At 39.5% G+C, this 13,760-nt stretch overlaps 1 protein-coding gene across 6 annotated transcripts in view; it reads left to right on the top strand.

Annotated features, from left to right (window-relative positions):
* Positions 1 to 13,760, top strand: part of WDR33 (WD repeat domain 33) — a 136,267-nt gene that overhangs the window by 99,472 nt on the left and 23,035 nt on the right. For all 6 annotated transcript variants that reach the window (XM_075529959.1, XM_075529961.1, XM_075529958.1 and 3 more), the window contains 9 exons: positions 2,673 to 2,799; positions 3,737 to 3,891; positions 3,979 to 4,057; positions 4,676 to 4,786; positions 5,040 to 5,134; positions 10,310 to 10,396; positions 10,603 to 10,742; positions 11,649 to 11,801; positions 12,556 to 13,635. In XM_075529959.1, the coding sequence (XP_075386074.1) occupies positions 2,673 to 2,799; positions 3,737 to 3,891; positions 3,979 to 4,057; positions 4,676 to 4,786; positions 5,040 to 5,134; positions 10,310 to 10,396; positions 10,603 to 10,742; positions 11,649 to 11,801; positions 12,556 to 13,635 (2,027 nt within the window). The remainder of the gene's footprint in view (positions 1 to 2,672; positions 2,800 to 3,736; positions 3,892 to 3,978; positions 4,058 to 4,675; positions 4,787 to 5,039; positions 5,135 to 10,309; positions 10,397 to 10,602; positions 10,743 to 11,648; positions 11,802 to 12,555; positions 13,636 to 13,760) is intronic.

Genomic DNA, 13,760 nt, shown 5'->3' with positions numbered 1-13,760 from the left:
TTTAATGTAGTTTTTGTGGTAAAATTAGGTGCCTCAGGTGCTATCCGGGTTGGCTTAAACTCAAGTATATACGGTATGTATTAACTCCCAATTAATAGTAAATTGGAAAAAAAATAGTGGGTTTCCTCACTTGTTTGATTCTAATTAAATAAATTTTAGGGTGCTTCAGCAAACAAAATCGAAACTACTGGAATATATTATTTGATGTTCCTTTTATTGTATGAGAGTTTTTTTAATAACAGTTCTTTAAACAAATGTATCTTTAAATAGATAGACTTTTCTTTCTATAATAAAAGTATCTCAGAATAGGTGTACTGGAAACATAATGGGTTATATATTGGTCAGCAGTTGGAAACCACAAGCTGCTCCACAGGAAAATGATGAGGCTTTCTGTTCTGCTCTTTTTATACCCTGCCCTGTAAGGCTTATATGAATCAAAATCCACTTTGCAGTGAGTTATTTTGTTTTTTACTGGAAACATGATGACAAAGTTGAACTTTCTGCAAAGTATGTTACAAATTAAAAGTGATTTCTTATGTATTTTTCACAGATTTAATTGTTAACATTCATATATATACACACATAATAAGAGGTGACAGCCAATAAAACTTTTAAATTCCTGGCTTTGATCTTTTTCTCTTGTTTAAATGAGTAATAAAACATTGAAAGTAAGCAAGGGATTGAGGAATATTTTAATTTCAATTTCCCCACTCTTATTCTTTTTCTTTCTGTAATAATAATAAAAAACGAACATACCAACCAAGATTTTCTTCCTCACCCTCAAATCCCTGTTAGAAAATAATTTTATGTTAAAATATTAGAAAAGCAGATATAAGAATTGCTATTTATTTATTTTAAGAATTGCTTTTTTAAAAAAACAAGTGTTTCATATTTTTGGATATTGTATGATTTTATAGACTTATCTAAAGAATTGCTTTAATGCCAGCACCCAAATATTATGACTAGTAATAGTTTATTTTCTAATCTTTGCCCATTTTTTCCCTATGTATCAATATATTGCGGGTAATAGATTGGTGTTAACTTTTTTTCCCCTTTGTAGTGATGGTGTCACTAATGCTATACAATATTTTTTTAAATAAACATTTTAATCATGACATTAAGTCATTGATTGGTTCATTTAAATTCGATTGAGATGGTATTTCAATGAGTACATGTGCTATGCTATAATTTAGTTTTGTAATATATATACCTTATACAAGAGAATTTAAAAATATACTGCCTTAGTAGATATCCCTGTAGGGAAGTCCTTGTGAACATTCATTATTTCCTTATGATGGATTCTGATACATAGGTTTATTGGGCCTTAAAATACGCACTTTTTGTGTTTGTGATACACTTTCTCAAATTTATTCAAATATTTGACCTCTGTATAAGTGTGCTAGTCGTGGAGCATTGCCAGGTATAATAAGTCCTTACCTATATTTGATTTACGAATCGCTTCCTTTTTGAATTCGTCTCAGTTTCAGAGCTGTAGTAGAGCCTTATCATGCATTTCCTATACTTTCACTTTTCTACCTTCCCTAGTTCTCCTTAAAATTTCACGAAGCTGTTACAAATTCTCTTTACCTGTCTCAGTGTATTTGCTATATAAAACATTCTTGGGACTGATTGAAAAAATACAATGTTCAACTTGTAAATTTCAAAATCATACCCATTTCTTTTCAATTTTTTACCCGCTGTTTGTTTTTGTGGTCTTTGAAAGGGTACTAAGTCTCTTGCATAGTAGTTAAGAGCAATCTCTAAAACAAACCCCAACCCGCTGCCATCAAATTAATGCTGACTCATTGTGACCTTGTAGGTAGAACTAGGTAGAACTGCCCTTAGGGCTTTCTGAGGCTAGCTCTTCACAAGAATACAAAACCCTGTCTTTCTCCCCTGAGCAGCTGGTGGTTCCAAATTGCAGACCTGGTGAATTGCAACCTAATCTGTCACTATTAGGCCACCAGGGTTCTCTTTTGGAATAGCTCTGGGTGATCCAGACTAGATTCAGACCTCCGTGCCGTGCCTCCTTTTGTACATCATCCGTGGAGTCTAGGGTATGGGATTTCACCTTCCAGCCCTTCCATTTGTTATCGGTAGAGATCATGCTAATACTTTAGAATTTGTTGAGAGCACACCGTGATGACTTTACACACTAAGAGTAACTTCTTACCTTATAATTGTCACAACATATGTAAGCCAAGCAGGTTTAATTTTGTCATTTAGCAGACAAGAGCAGGAAAATGCCCTCACATCTAGAGAGTGGTGGTGAGTAAGTCTGAAGTCAGGACTTGAACCACTACCATCAAGGAGGGCAACTGAATGTATGACATGAGTAGTGGCTGCCTGACCAACAGGATAATCCTGTCCCTGGAGCAACTGAATCATTTGAGAAATGTTGTATACAGGGGCTTAGAGGTCATCATTCAAAAAGCCTATCATCAAGACCAGCAGGGAAATCCATTTAGTTCCAAGAGGAGAGGACGGCAGAGTGGCAGAGCTCAGCATATCCTGGCGAGAACTTCAAAAAGATCAATGTGTCCTAAGATTTTAACTTGTTTGAATAAGATCATAACATTTAGGCCGTATCTCTGCCTTGATTTAAATTGGAATGTAACCCTGCTTTAAATACATATGACTGATAGGTTTTTATGCGAACTTGTTTCCGACAGGGCACGGTGCCGATGTGAAATGTGTAGACTGGCATCCAACCAAAGGATTAGTTGTCTCCGGAAGTAAAGACAGTCAACAGCCAATAAAGTTCTGGGACCCTAAGACGGGGCAGAGCCTTGCCACACTGTAAGTGATCGGCGTCCACCTGGGCACCGATGGGGACGGGAACGAGGCAGCCTGTGTGCTTTCATTCTAGCTGTTTCTATTCAGTAGTTTGCTTATTAAAAGTTCAATATTTCAGCTCAAGACAAGTTCTTTCTTGAGTTCGTTCCACTTAAGATTTACTAAGCACGTCTTCCTTTCTGTTTCTATGAACACTTTATTACAGTGATTTACTTTGTCTTCCAAGGCCGCCCTAGCCTATGCGGTCCGTCTGTACGTAGAGAAGCCCTCCCTTGCGCATCACTCACAGCGCAGCAGCCACATAGCGAAATGTCCTCCTTGTAGAATGTTCTTATGTAGAATGCACAATTGTATGAATAGTTCATTATTTTATTTTCATTTTCTGGACAAAGAAACCGGACTGGTCCTTCTGTTTGGGAAGTGAACCGTGTGCAGAGTGAGCTGGCTTATTGCAGAACTTCAATAGACACACCCAGGCTAGAACAGCCTGTGAATGGTGCTCTCCAGTGATGTGCATGGCATAGGCCTTCGCTTGTTATTCACCTTTTGTTAAGATTACAATTAGATTACCCAGAACTCATTTTCAAGTTTTATGTAAATGAGAGGATCTTCATGGAGTTTCCTAAGTTTAATGAACTCTATTGAATGTTGATTATTTATTTCGGCTTCCTCTGCTTTACAGATATATACAGTTTTATTTTAGATGAAGCTCTGATATTGTAACTAGTTAGAGCTATGCTTTGGTAGTGGACACAGTTTCTGTCTCTGACCTATTTTTTTCATGCGTATTTTTAACTCCAATCTTTGTGATATTATATTCTTTATTCAAGACCAACCCTTGCCATCTTGTTTTATGTGCTTTTGAGGAAAAATGGTTATTATGCTGATTTATCCTTGTTTGAGTTCTGATGAATCATTTTCTTGCTCTTTTCCTTTGTAGTCATGCCCATAAAAACACAGTAATGGAAGTAAAATTGAATCTCAATGGCAACTGGCTTCTCACAGCATCACGTGACCACCTCTGCAAACTTTTTGATATCCGAAACTTGAAAGAGGAGCTTCAAGTCTTCCGAGGTCATAAGAAAGAAGCCACAGGTCAGGGACTGTGGGGTGCTTTTCATCTTGCTGCTTATTACCTGTGCCATTTTCGTATCCTAATAATCTTGTGTTTGTGCTTTGAAGCTGTGGCGTGGCATCCTGTTCATGAAGGACTTTTTGCCAGTGGAGGGTCTGATGGTTCTTTGTTATTCTGGCATGTTGGGTATGTAACATTTATTATATAAAGGTTTTATTTGTTCATTATATACTTTATCAGAACTGAATATGTAAAAGCATGATAAAAGCCTTATACTTTTTCATATAGTTCATATGTTATATATTAGAGATTGCCTTCAGGTTTCAGTTGTGTAGCTTGGAGTAGAAAGCTAGCACTTCCATTTTTTTATGTGGAAGTCATTATGGGCAAGTAATAAACTAGATTTCCTATTTTCTTTTCGCTGGAGTTGCTGGATAACACAGTTCAAGGTCAATGATTGAACTCCCCTGGAGGCATCTTAGAAGACAGACCTGACAGCTGGCTTCCAAAAAGGTCACAGCTCTGAAAACTCTGAAGCAGTTCTACTCTGCATACAAGGGCTCACTCACTGTAAATTCGAATTAACTCAGTAACAAGCTTTTTATTGGAGAAGTTGAAGCACTTTCCTTTGAACTCAGAGTACTCTGAATAAGACTATATTTCCGACAACACACCAGTATCTCTAAAATATGTGTAATTGAGCAGTTTCAAAGTAAGAGAGTAGTTTTGTGTTATGGTTAAAAGAAAATGCCCTTTTTTGCTAACTTCTGTGGAAACTACTTTCTTTGGTTGGTGTTTTTGCAGGGTGGAGAAGGAAGTGGGTGGAATGGAGATGGCCCATGAAGGAATGATCTGGAGTCTGGCATGGCATCCTCTAGGGCATATCCTTTGTTCAGGCTCAAATGACCATACTAGGTAAGTTTTGTTACAGAAACCACCAGGAATTCTTCTGCTCATGGAGCAATAGGCGGTACATAGTGTGTGTGTTTATTTTATCTATTGATGTATTAGTTTGCACTCCAACTTATTCTTAAAGACATTTGTTGGGTTTGAACCACTGCTCTTTTGTTTGAGTATTTAATCATTGTACCACAGGGTTCTTACTTAGTCCTTGTTTAATAAGTGAACTGAAATAATGTGTTTCTCCCTTTTATTTTTACTTTGACAGTAAATTTTGGACTCGTAATAGACCAGGTGATAAAATGCGAGATCGATATAATTTAAATCTACTACCTGGAATGTCCGAAGATGGAGTAGAATATGGTGAGGCTTTTACACCTTTATCCTCTTTTGAGATGTGAAATTTTGTTATGAAAGTGTTAAGTATTTGGCAGAGCATACAAACTTTAGTTTTATAATTTATTGACTTGCAAATCAGCAGTAGTTATAATTTTTTTGAAAAGTATTAAAATAGCGTGTTTACAGAGAAGGATGACGCACATTTCAGACCTCCTCTAACAGCTTCTCCACTCAGTGTTCAGTGTCATTTGTTATGTTCTTCACAATGTGTAAACAGGTATTTCCATTCTGGTGTTTCCTTTACATTCATCTAGTTTAACTACCCCTTGACGTTCTCAACTTGGCGTTCAAGTAATCACTGACTGTTTGGTTTCATATATGTGGTTTTTAAAACGGAACAAAGTATTTATAGGCAATATTTTTTGTGTTTAGAAAAATGTTGCTATTTAATTAAAAGTTGACCTTAGACTATGATCCTAAGAAAATATTAATCTATTTTTGTGTGTGTTATTTTTGGGGAGTTTATTGACATTTAATTCACAGACTATACAATTCAGTGGTTTAAATATCATAAAAAGGACTGTTCACTCATCACCACAATCAGTTTTAGAGCATTTTCTTCACGGTTAGCTCTCCATTATCCTCTAACTTCTTTTGCTATAAGTATAGGGACTATTAATCTAGTTACTAACTATATAGATCTATCCTGGATTTCATATAAAGAAAATTGTACAAAAAACTCCAACAGTGACAACAAAATAAAATGTAAAAACAATCCACCCAAGTGTAAAGAGCAGAAGGTAATAGAACTAGATCAAATAAAAAAATAGGTAAAAGGGGAAAACAAATGATAATATGTTACATTTTAACCTAACTATACCTTCAGTATAAGCATCCTGGTGGTGAAGAGTTAGTTACACATTGGGCTGGGATCCCAGGGTCAGGTGTTCAAAATCCTGGGCCAGCTCTACCCTGTCCTATTGGTTAGCTATGAGTCAGCACTGACTCAGTGGCAGTGAGTTTGATAACTTGGTAACATAATGATGGCACTTTGGGCTACTAACCAGAAGGTCGGTAGTTGGAAACCATCATGCTCCAACGTAGAAAGATGAGGCTTTCTACTCCTGTAAAGAGTTAGTTTCGGAAGTCCATGGGGAGTGCTGTCATGGCTTATAGGGTTATTAGTCAAAAGCTACTAGATGGCAATTTTTTTGGTTTTGGTCTTTTCTTTACTTGCTGTAATCCACTTTCCAATGTGCTGTGCCTGAGTGCAGGACATCCCTGGTCACTGATCTGAGGGAATTCAATGGAGGCTTAATTAGAGACTCTGCAAATTGATTTTAGGATTTCATTGTCATCCATTGCCTTCTGAAAACTGGGCTCTCAGAATTTAAACTCTAGTACAATTCCCCCTCTGATCTTGGATTTTATTGTTTATAGTTCTTAGATCATAAAGGCTGCTGGGCTTCTTCCGTCTGGATTTCGCTGACACCTCATTTAGATGGCTCCTTGTTTTACGCTAAGCTTTTAAGAACCTAGATGTTATTCTTTCTGATAGCCAGGTTCCAATTGATTTCTCCATCACACTTTGCTATTGCACTGATATCTTTGTTATGACTTTATGAGAGCAGGTATGAGAAGGGCCACATGATAACATGGTCAGAAGTAATTGTTCTTAGAACTTACCATTAACTGCATGTTCAAAATCCATTCGTATGTCTGAAGTTTATGTATTCTTTATTTCTATTTTATATTTTACTTATTAATCTTTTAAAAGTAAATAATCTTATTGGGTACTCTTACATATAACAATCCAAATATCCATTATATATGTGGACATGTAAATTTGTTAGCGTCAACAATTCCTAAAATCTTTCTTCTTGAGTTCTTTGATATCAGCTCCTCATTTTTCCCCTTCCGCACCCTGCCACCCCTGTGAACCCTTAGTATATTACGTACTGTTATTATTATTTATACATATCTTGCCCCACCCATTCTACCCCTGGGGAGGTTATTCTACGTCCTCGCCCTCCATTCCCCCTTCCCCTCCCTACCCTCCTGGAATCGTTACTCCATTAAAGATTCCGAGGGGGTTTATCTTTCCTGAATTCTGTGTATGGAAAGCTCTTGTCTGTGCCACAGTATGTACACTGGTGTAGCGGGAATTGTTAGGTAGGGCTGAGATCATACTAGTAGAGAGTGAAAGGATTAAAGAACCAGAGGAGTGTTGTGTGTTTCATTGGCACTAAACTGTCCCCTGGATGCATCTTCTCTTCCATGCAGCCCCTCTGGGTAGGTAGGTCCAGTTATCCACAGAGGGTCTCTGAGTCTCCTTGACCCCTGTCCCCTCTCCATCATCTCTGTAAAGTGGTTTATTTTTGAACTTCTGATTCCTATTCCTGTCGACACCTCATGATTACACGAGCTGGTGTACTTCTTCCATGTGGGCTTTGTTGCTTCCGTGTTACATAGCCGCTTGTTTGGCTTCAGGCTTTTAAGACCCCAGTTGCTATATCTTTTAATAGCTGGAAACCATCAGCTTTCTTCACCACATTTGTTTATGTACCCAGTTTGTCTTTGAACCACTTTAGAGGCAGATTGTCGAGAATTATTTATGTAACCTCCATGCAACATTTAATAATTCTAATAATAGTGTCATTAAGATAGCTAATGATACAGAATTTAAAGTACTGTTGGAAAAAGGAAAATTACATTTAAGAAAGCTTTTTAAACTAAAATACATGAAATGTTCACTAGTATATGTTAAAAACGTAAGTAACTGAACATTATTTAAGAAAGCAGTGAGGGTTAGACACAAGGCAAACATTTAATGAACATTTATTCACTAAGCCAAACTATTGTCTTCAGGAATAAGACATGTCACAGGAAGCAAAGAAAGTAGCACGTATACAGTTATCTTCAATCTTAAATGGTGGTGGAGTTAGGAATCTTGATGGGCTGCTGCGTCGTGTGGGGGTAGGGGGCTCTGCGTTCATGAGATGGTCGGGGTCTTCCTTGCTGGCATATAGGGACTCCCAGGGTTTTCCTTGCCAGGTTGCTAGGACTACCAGAGCCTCATGTCCTGGAATTCAGGAGTGGCCAGGGCCGTTCTTGTCTAGTCCCAGGGTTCGCCAGTGCCTTCTTTGCGGAGTTGCTAGGACAGCTGGGTCCTTCCTTGCTGTGTCTTGGGGACATCTAGGGCTTTCATTGCCTGGTTATGGGATGGCTGTGGCCTTTCTTGCTGGGGCTGGTGACAGTTGGGCCGTTTCCTTGGCTGGGATCCGGAGACTGCCGCAGGGCTCCCTTGCCAGGCATCCGGGATGGCCAGAACTTACCTTGGTGAGGGTCCAGGATGCCCAGGGCCTATCTTGGTGATAGTGAGGGTGAGACAGGCACAGTCAGGACCTTTTTTACCGTGTACCACGTATAAGCAAATCCTTCCTTCATAGGAGTTGGTGTGTGGTATTTGTGACCTTCCTTCAGTAGGGAGACCCAGGGCCTTTCTTGCTGGGTCCCTGGCATGAGTAGCAAGGCTTACTATTGGTTCCAAGATTTAAAAGTATCTCCGAGTTGAAGTTTTACAGAATCCTCCATTCTCAACCAGTATAGTCGACCTGGTTTTAGAAATTTGAGATTGCTTCACATTATTCTCCCATTCTGTCAGAGTCCAGGGAGCCCTAGTAAGTGGCATGGTGGGTTATGAGTTGAACAGCTAACCACAAAATCTGCAGTCCAAACCCACTAGGCATGCTGCAGGAGAAAGGCAAAGAATTGCAGGCTCAGAAGCACAAGGGGTACTTCTGTTCAGTCCTTCAGAGTCTCTATCTGTTGGCAATTGGTAGGGTAGCTGACAACCATCTAGTTCTTCTGGTCTCAATATATGAGGCAATGGTTTATAAATACTATTTTTGTTCTTTAGATTAATTTTCTTCTTTGAGATTCTGGTTTCTTTTTATTTTGTTCTGGTGGAGTAGAAACCAATAGTTGTGTCTTAATTGGACACTCATAACCTTTTAAGATCACCAAATTAGGATTTAGACAAAACATTTGAACTTTTATTATATCGATTTACCAAGATATTAAAGTGTAATTAAAAAGAGTTTTATTGGTATATACGTCACATGTCATATAATTTAATAGTTACATCATATTAAGATTTGTGTAATCATCATGTCAATCAATTTCAGAACGTTTCCTCTCTAACTCGATGTTAGCTCCTCATTTCCCCCAGTCCTTCCCTGCCATGCCCCTAGACAATTATCAGTCCAGTTACTTATAGAGCTATCTGTAAGTATAAGTACCTATTATCAATCCAGTTTTTATAGATCTATCCTTGATTTCATATAAAGTACTACATAGTGGTTATATTTCCATCTGCGGCTGCTCCTCAGGAGAAAGACAAGGCTTTTTATTCCTATAAACCGTCTCAGCCTTGGAAACTCAAAGAAAGGGACTGTTCTACCCTGTCCTATAGCGTTGCTATGAGTCAGCATGGACTCGATAGCAGTGAGTTTTAATAGCCATAATTGACTTCACAATGCTCTCTGTCTTATTCACATCCCTCAACTATGACCACAGGAGATTTGCTGGAGGCTTAACCCACTTGTGGACCCTGGAAATGGACTTGAGACTTCCACTGTTATCCATTGCTTTCTGCAAACCAGATGTTCATAGTTTAAGCTCTGATACTATTCCCTCCTTCCAATTTGGATTTTATTGTTTAAAAAACAATCCTTGGATCACACAGGCTTCTTTCATGTGAACTTAGTTGACACCTCACTTAGGTGGATGCTTACAGACAAGCTTTTAGGACCCCAGACACTATATTCTTTCTGATAGCCAGATACCATCTGGCTTCTTTACCACATTTTGCTGTAGTACCCATATCTTCAGTGATCTCTTCATGGAGGCGAGCAACAAGCAGGGCCATGATGTAAAAATGAATAATTCTTAGATTGGGACTAGAATGAAGTGCAAGTCCTAAGTGCATTCATATAGCCATGATTTATACATGTCTCTGGTACACTTTAGAGATATCTTTATCATTTTATGATAGGCAACATTATAAATCATCCGTTTGGGGCATAAGGTAATTCTATTGATGGTGTCATTAATTTAGCCAATGGTACAAAGTATACTTTCATTTTGGCCACTGCTTTTATAAATCTTTATTCACAGAGGGTATATTACTATTTACAGATGACCTTGAACCTAATAGCCTGGCTGTAATTCCAGGAATGGGAATACCAGAGCAACTAAAATTAGCTATGGAACAAGAGCAGATGGGTAAGATGTTCTACTGATTAATTTTATGTTTTATAAAATCGTGGTGGGCTTACTATTTTTAATATGTCACACTGTGTTTATGTTGAGAAAGGTTGAAGAAAATTATTTAACTCTCATAATATTTAGCATCTGTTTTCCAAAAATCTGTTCATTAATAATTAGTTGCGTTCATTTCCTTGGCTGACTATTTCTCTTTGTGATTGCAGGTAAAGATGAATCAAATGAAATAGAAATGACAATTCCAGGTTTAGATTGGGGAATGGAGGAGGTGATGCAAAAGGATCAAAAAAAAGTACCTCAGAAGAAAGTTCCATATGCAAAGCCTATTCCTGCTCAGTTCCAGCAAGTAAGTGACTCCCTTGCTTTTTGGGGGGTTGTTGGCAAGTCTCATTGAATTCAGAAGCAGATTTCTTTTTGGATTGTAGCAGAGAAGTTATCTTGACTGTCTTCACTACTTGTCTATCACCTGCTTTCTGGACTACCATTCTTACATAATCCACATATCTTAGGCATAGTTCACATTTGTGGTTTTGAAATTATTAATGAACTTACTGCGAATCATCTTTATCTTCTGTCCTTACTCGTATGGTCACTCAGGTTTTCAGAGGAAAAATAAGGAGGCATGGAACAGAGACTGTGTGTTAGCTCTCTTCTTGGGTTGTTTGTCTTCTTTCATTGTCTCCTCAACACAGAATGCATGTACCCTCTTGAAGAGCTAGACAAGCTTCATATTTTTAAAACGATGCAAGATTTTATAGCTTTTATCAAGGTGCTAATTTCTGCATAGTAATGTTATTCTGTTGCATTAATTAAGAATTAGTATTAGAAACAAAAAGACAGTATACCAGGTGAATTGAGTTGTATTAAGCCTGTTTGAGTAAATAATCCCATAGAATATTTTTACAGAATTATATAGCTGGTGTAGATATAATGTTAGAGTGTTACTCTATCTTTTTCTAACACTTTTATTGCCATATAAGTCACTTACCATAAAATTCAACCATTCAGTTGTCTTTATGATCTACAAAGTTATGCTCTGTTTTCAAGTTTCACAGTGGTTAATTGCTCAGCTACAAAAGAAGGGCTGATGGGTCGAAACCACCACCTACTCTGTGGGAGAAAGAGATGACAGTTTGCTTCCTTGAAGATTACATTCCTGGGAACCTAAGGGGTTTTCAGTCAGATTGCTCTTCGTTTGAATTGACTCTTGGCAGTGGGCTCTTAATGTTTTCATATTCTCTTATCTTTCAAGGCCTGGATGCAAAATAAAGTTCCAATACCTGCTCCCAGTGAGGTACTGAATGACAGAAAAGAGGACATTAAGTTGGAAGAAAAGAAGAAAACACAAGCAGAAATTGAGCAAGAAATGGCCACCTTGCAGTATACCAACCCACAACTTCTAGAGGTCTGTAAAGCTGTCTAGGGGTTCAGAAATCAAGAAAGTTCAGTTATTATTAAGGTGCTCTTACCAGGAAATGAAGGGACTATCAGATTGGTCTGGTGAACACCACTATTTCTTACTGCTCTTGGTAAAAGTGTAGTTTTAGAATTATTTGGCAATGAGTAGACCAAAGTTAAACATAAATATTCATGGGAAAGATACAGACAATGTAGTTTTAATTTAATTTGTATTTGATTATTTATCCAAAGATGAAAGTTTATTTTGTTTTTGTTTTCCTGTCAGCTCATACAATAGGTGGTTGATTGCTATTTTTCCCATTTTAAAAAGCTTCCAAGTGTGATACAATTCTAGAGTCTTTGTCTATCTGGTAAATCACTGGGTTTTTCATGATGAAAACTGATATAGCTAGCCTGATTGTTGTCTCCTGGCATCTAAATAGTATACACTGAGAAATACCATATACACTTGAGTTTAAGCCGACCCGAATATCAGCCAAGGCACCTATTTTTACCACAAAAACTGCATTAAAAATGTGCTGAAAACTTTGCTTCTACACGAGTATTTTCGGTAGTATACCCCGATACTGGACGCTTGCGTGTTAGGAAGGTGGGAAGGCGCCCAGCATGTTCTATGGACCCGAGTTACTGTTCAGGCACAAGAGGATGTTTGATTTGAGGACTCCCAACAAAGTAAGTGACACAGTATTTTCTAGCTCTCTGGCTTCTTTTTCATTATGTTCGTTTTTCTTTTTTTACAGCAACTAAAAATTGAAAGACTTGCACAGAAACAGGCTGAACAGATTCAGCCACCTCCCTCATCTGGCACCCCTCTCCTTGGACCCCAATCATTTCCAGGACAAGGTCCAATGTCTCAGATTCCTCAAGGTTTTCAACAGCCCCATCCATCTCAGCCGATGCCAATAAACATGGCTCAAATGGGGCCACCTGGTCCACAGGGACAATTTAGACCCCCTGGACCACAGGGACCACCTGGCCCTCCACTGCATCAGGGAGGTGGGGGGCCCCAAGGATTCATGGGACCACAGGGGCCACAGGGCCCACCCCAGGGATTGCCCAGGCCTCAGGACATGCATGGACCCCAAGGAATGCCAAGGCACCCTGGACCTCATGGCCCCTTGGGGCCTCAAGGGCCACCTGGACCTCAAGGTAGTTCTGGTCCTCAAGGTCATATGGGCCCTCAGGGCCCACCTGGTCCTCAGAGTCATATAGGACCCCAGGGCCCACCTGGTCCCCAGGGCCATTTGGGCCCTCAAGGACCACCTGGTCCTCAAGGAATGCAGGGACCACCTGGTCCCAGAGGGATACAAGGACCTCCTCATCCTCATGGGTTACAAGGTGGACCAGGATCTCAAGCAATCCAAGGTCCTGTATCTCAGGGACCTCTGATGGGATTGAATCCACGAGGAATGCAGGGCCCTCCAGGCCCCCGAGAGAATCAAGGCCCTGCTCCCCAAGGGATGATGATGGGCCACCCACCTCAAGAGATGAGAGGACCTCACCCTCCAAGTGGACTGCTGGGACATGGCCCTCAGGAGATGCGAGGGCCTCAAGAGATGCGAGGCATGCAGGGGCCTCCACCCCAAGGATCAATGCTGGGTCCTCCCCAAGAATTACGGGGGCCTCCAGGGTCACAAAGTCAGCAGGGGCCACTGCAGGGCTCCTTGGGACCTCCACCTCAGGGTGGCCTGCAAGGGCTCCCTGGACCTCAGGGGCAGCAGAACCCAGCAAGAGGGCCTCATCCACCTCAAGGGCCAATACCATTCCAGCAGCAGAAAACAGCTCTGCTAGGTGATGGACCCCGGGCCCCTTTCAATCAGGTATGATGTATTTCCAGCTGGTAGATAGTAGCATATTGGAAAATACGCTATAGGAGTGCTTCTAAATGTGGTTCAAAGCAGTCGCAAAGTTCTGATGGTGGGTTGATTAATGGCTTCAGGCTGAA

Source organism: Tenrec ecaudatus, chromosome 13, assembly GCF_050624435.1.
Source record: "Tenrec ecaudatus isolate mTenEca1 chromosome 13, mTenEca1.hap1, whole genome shotgun sequence".
NCBI classification, from domain to species: Eukaryota; Metazoa; Chordata; class Mammalia; order Afrosoricida; family Tenrecidae; genus Tenrec; species Tenrec ecaudatus.
Note: the sequence above shows the minus strand (reverse complement) of the source record. Positions and strands in the feature narration are given on the sequence as shown.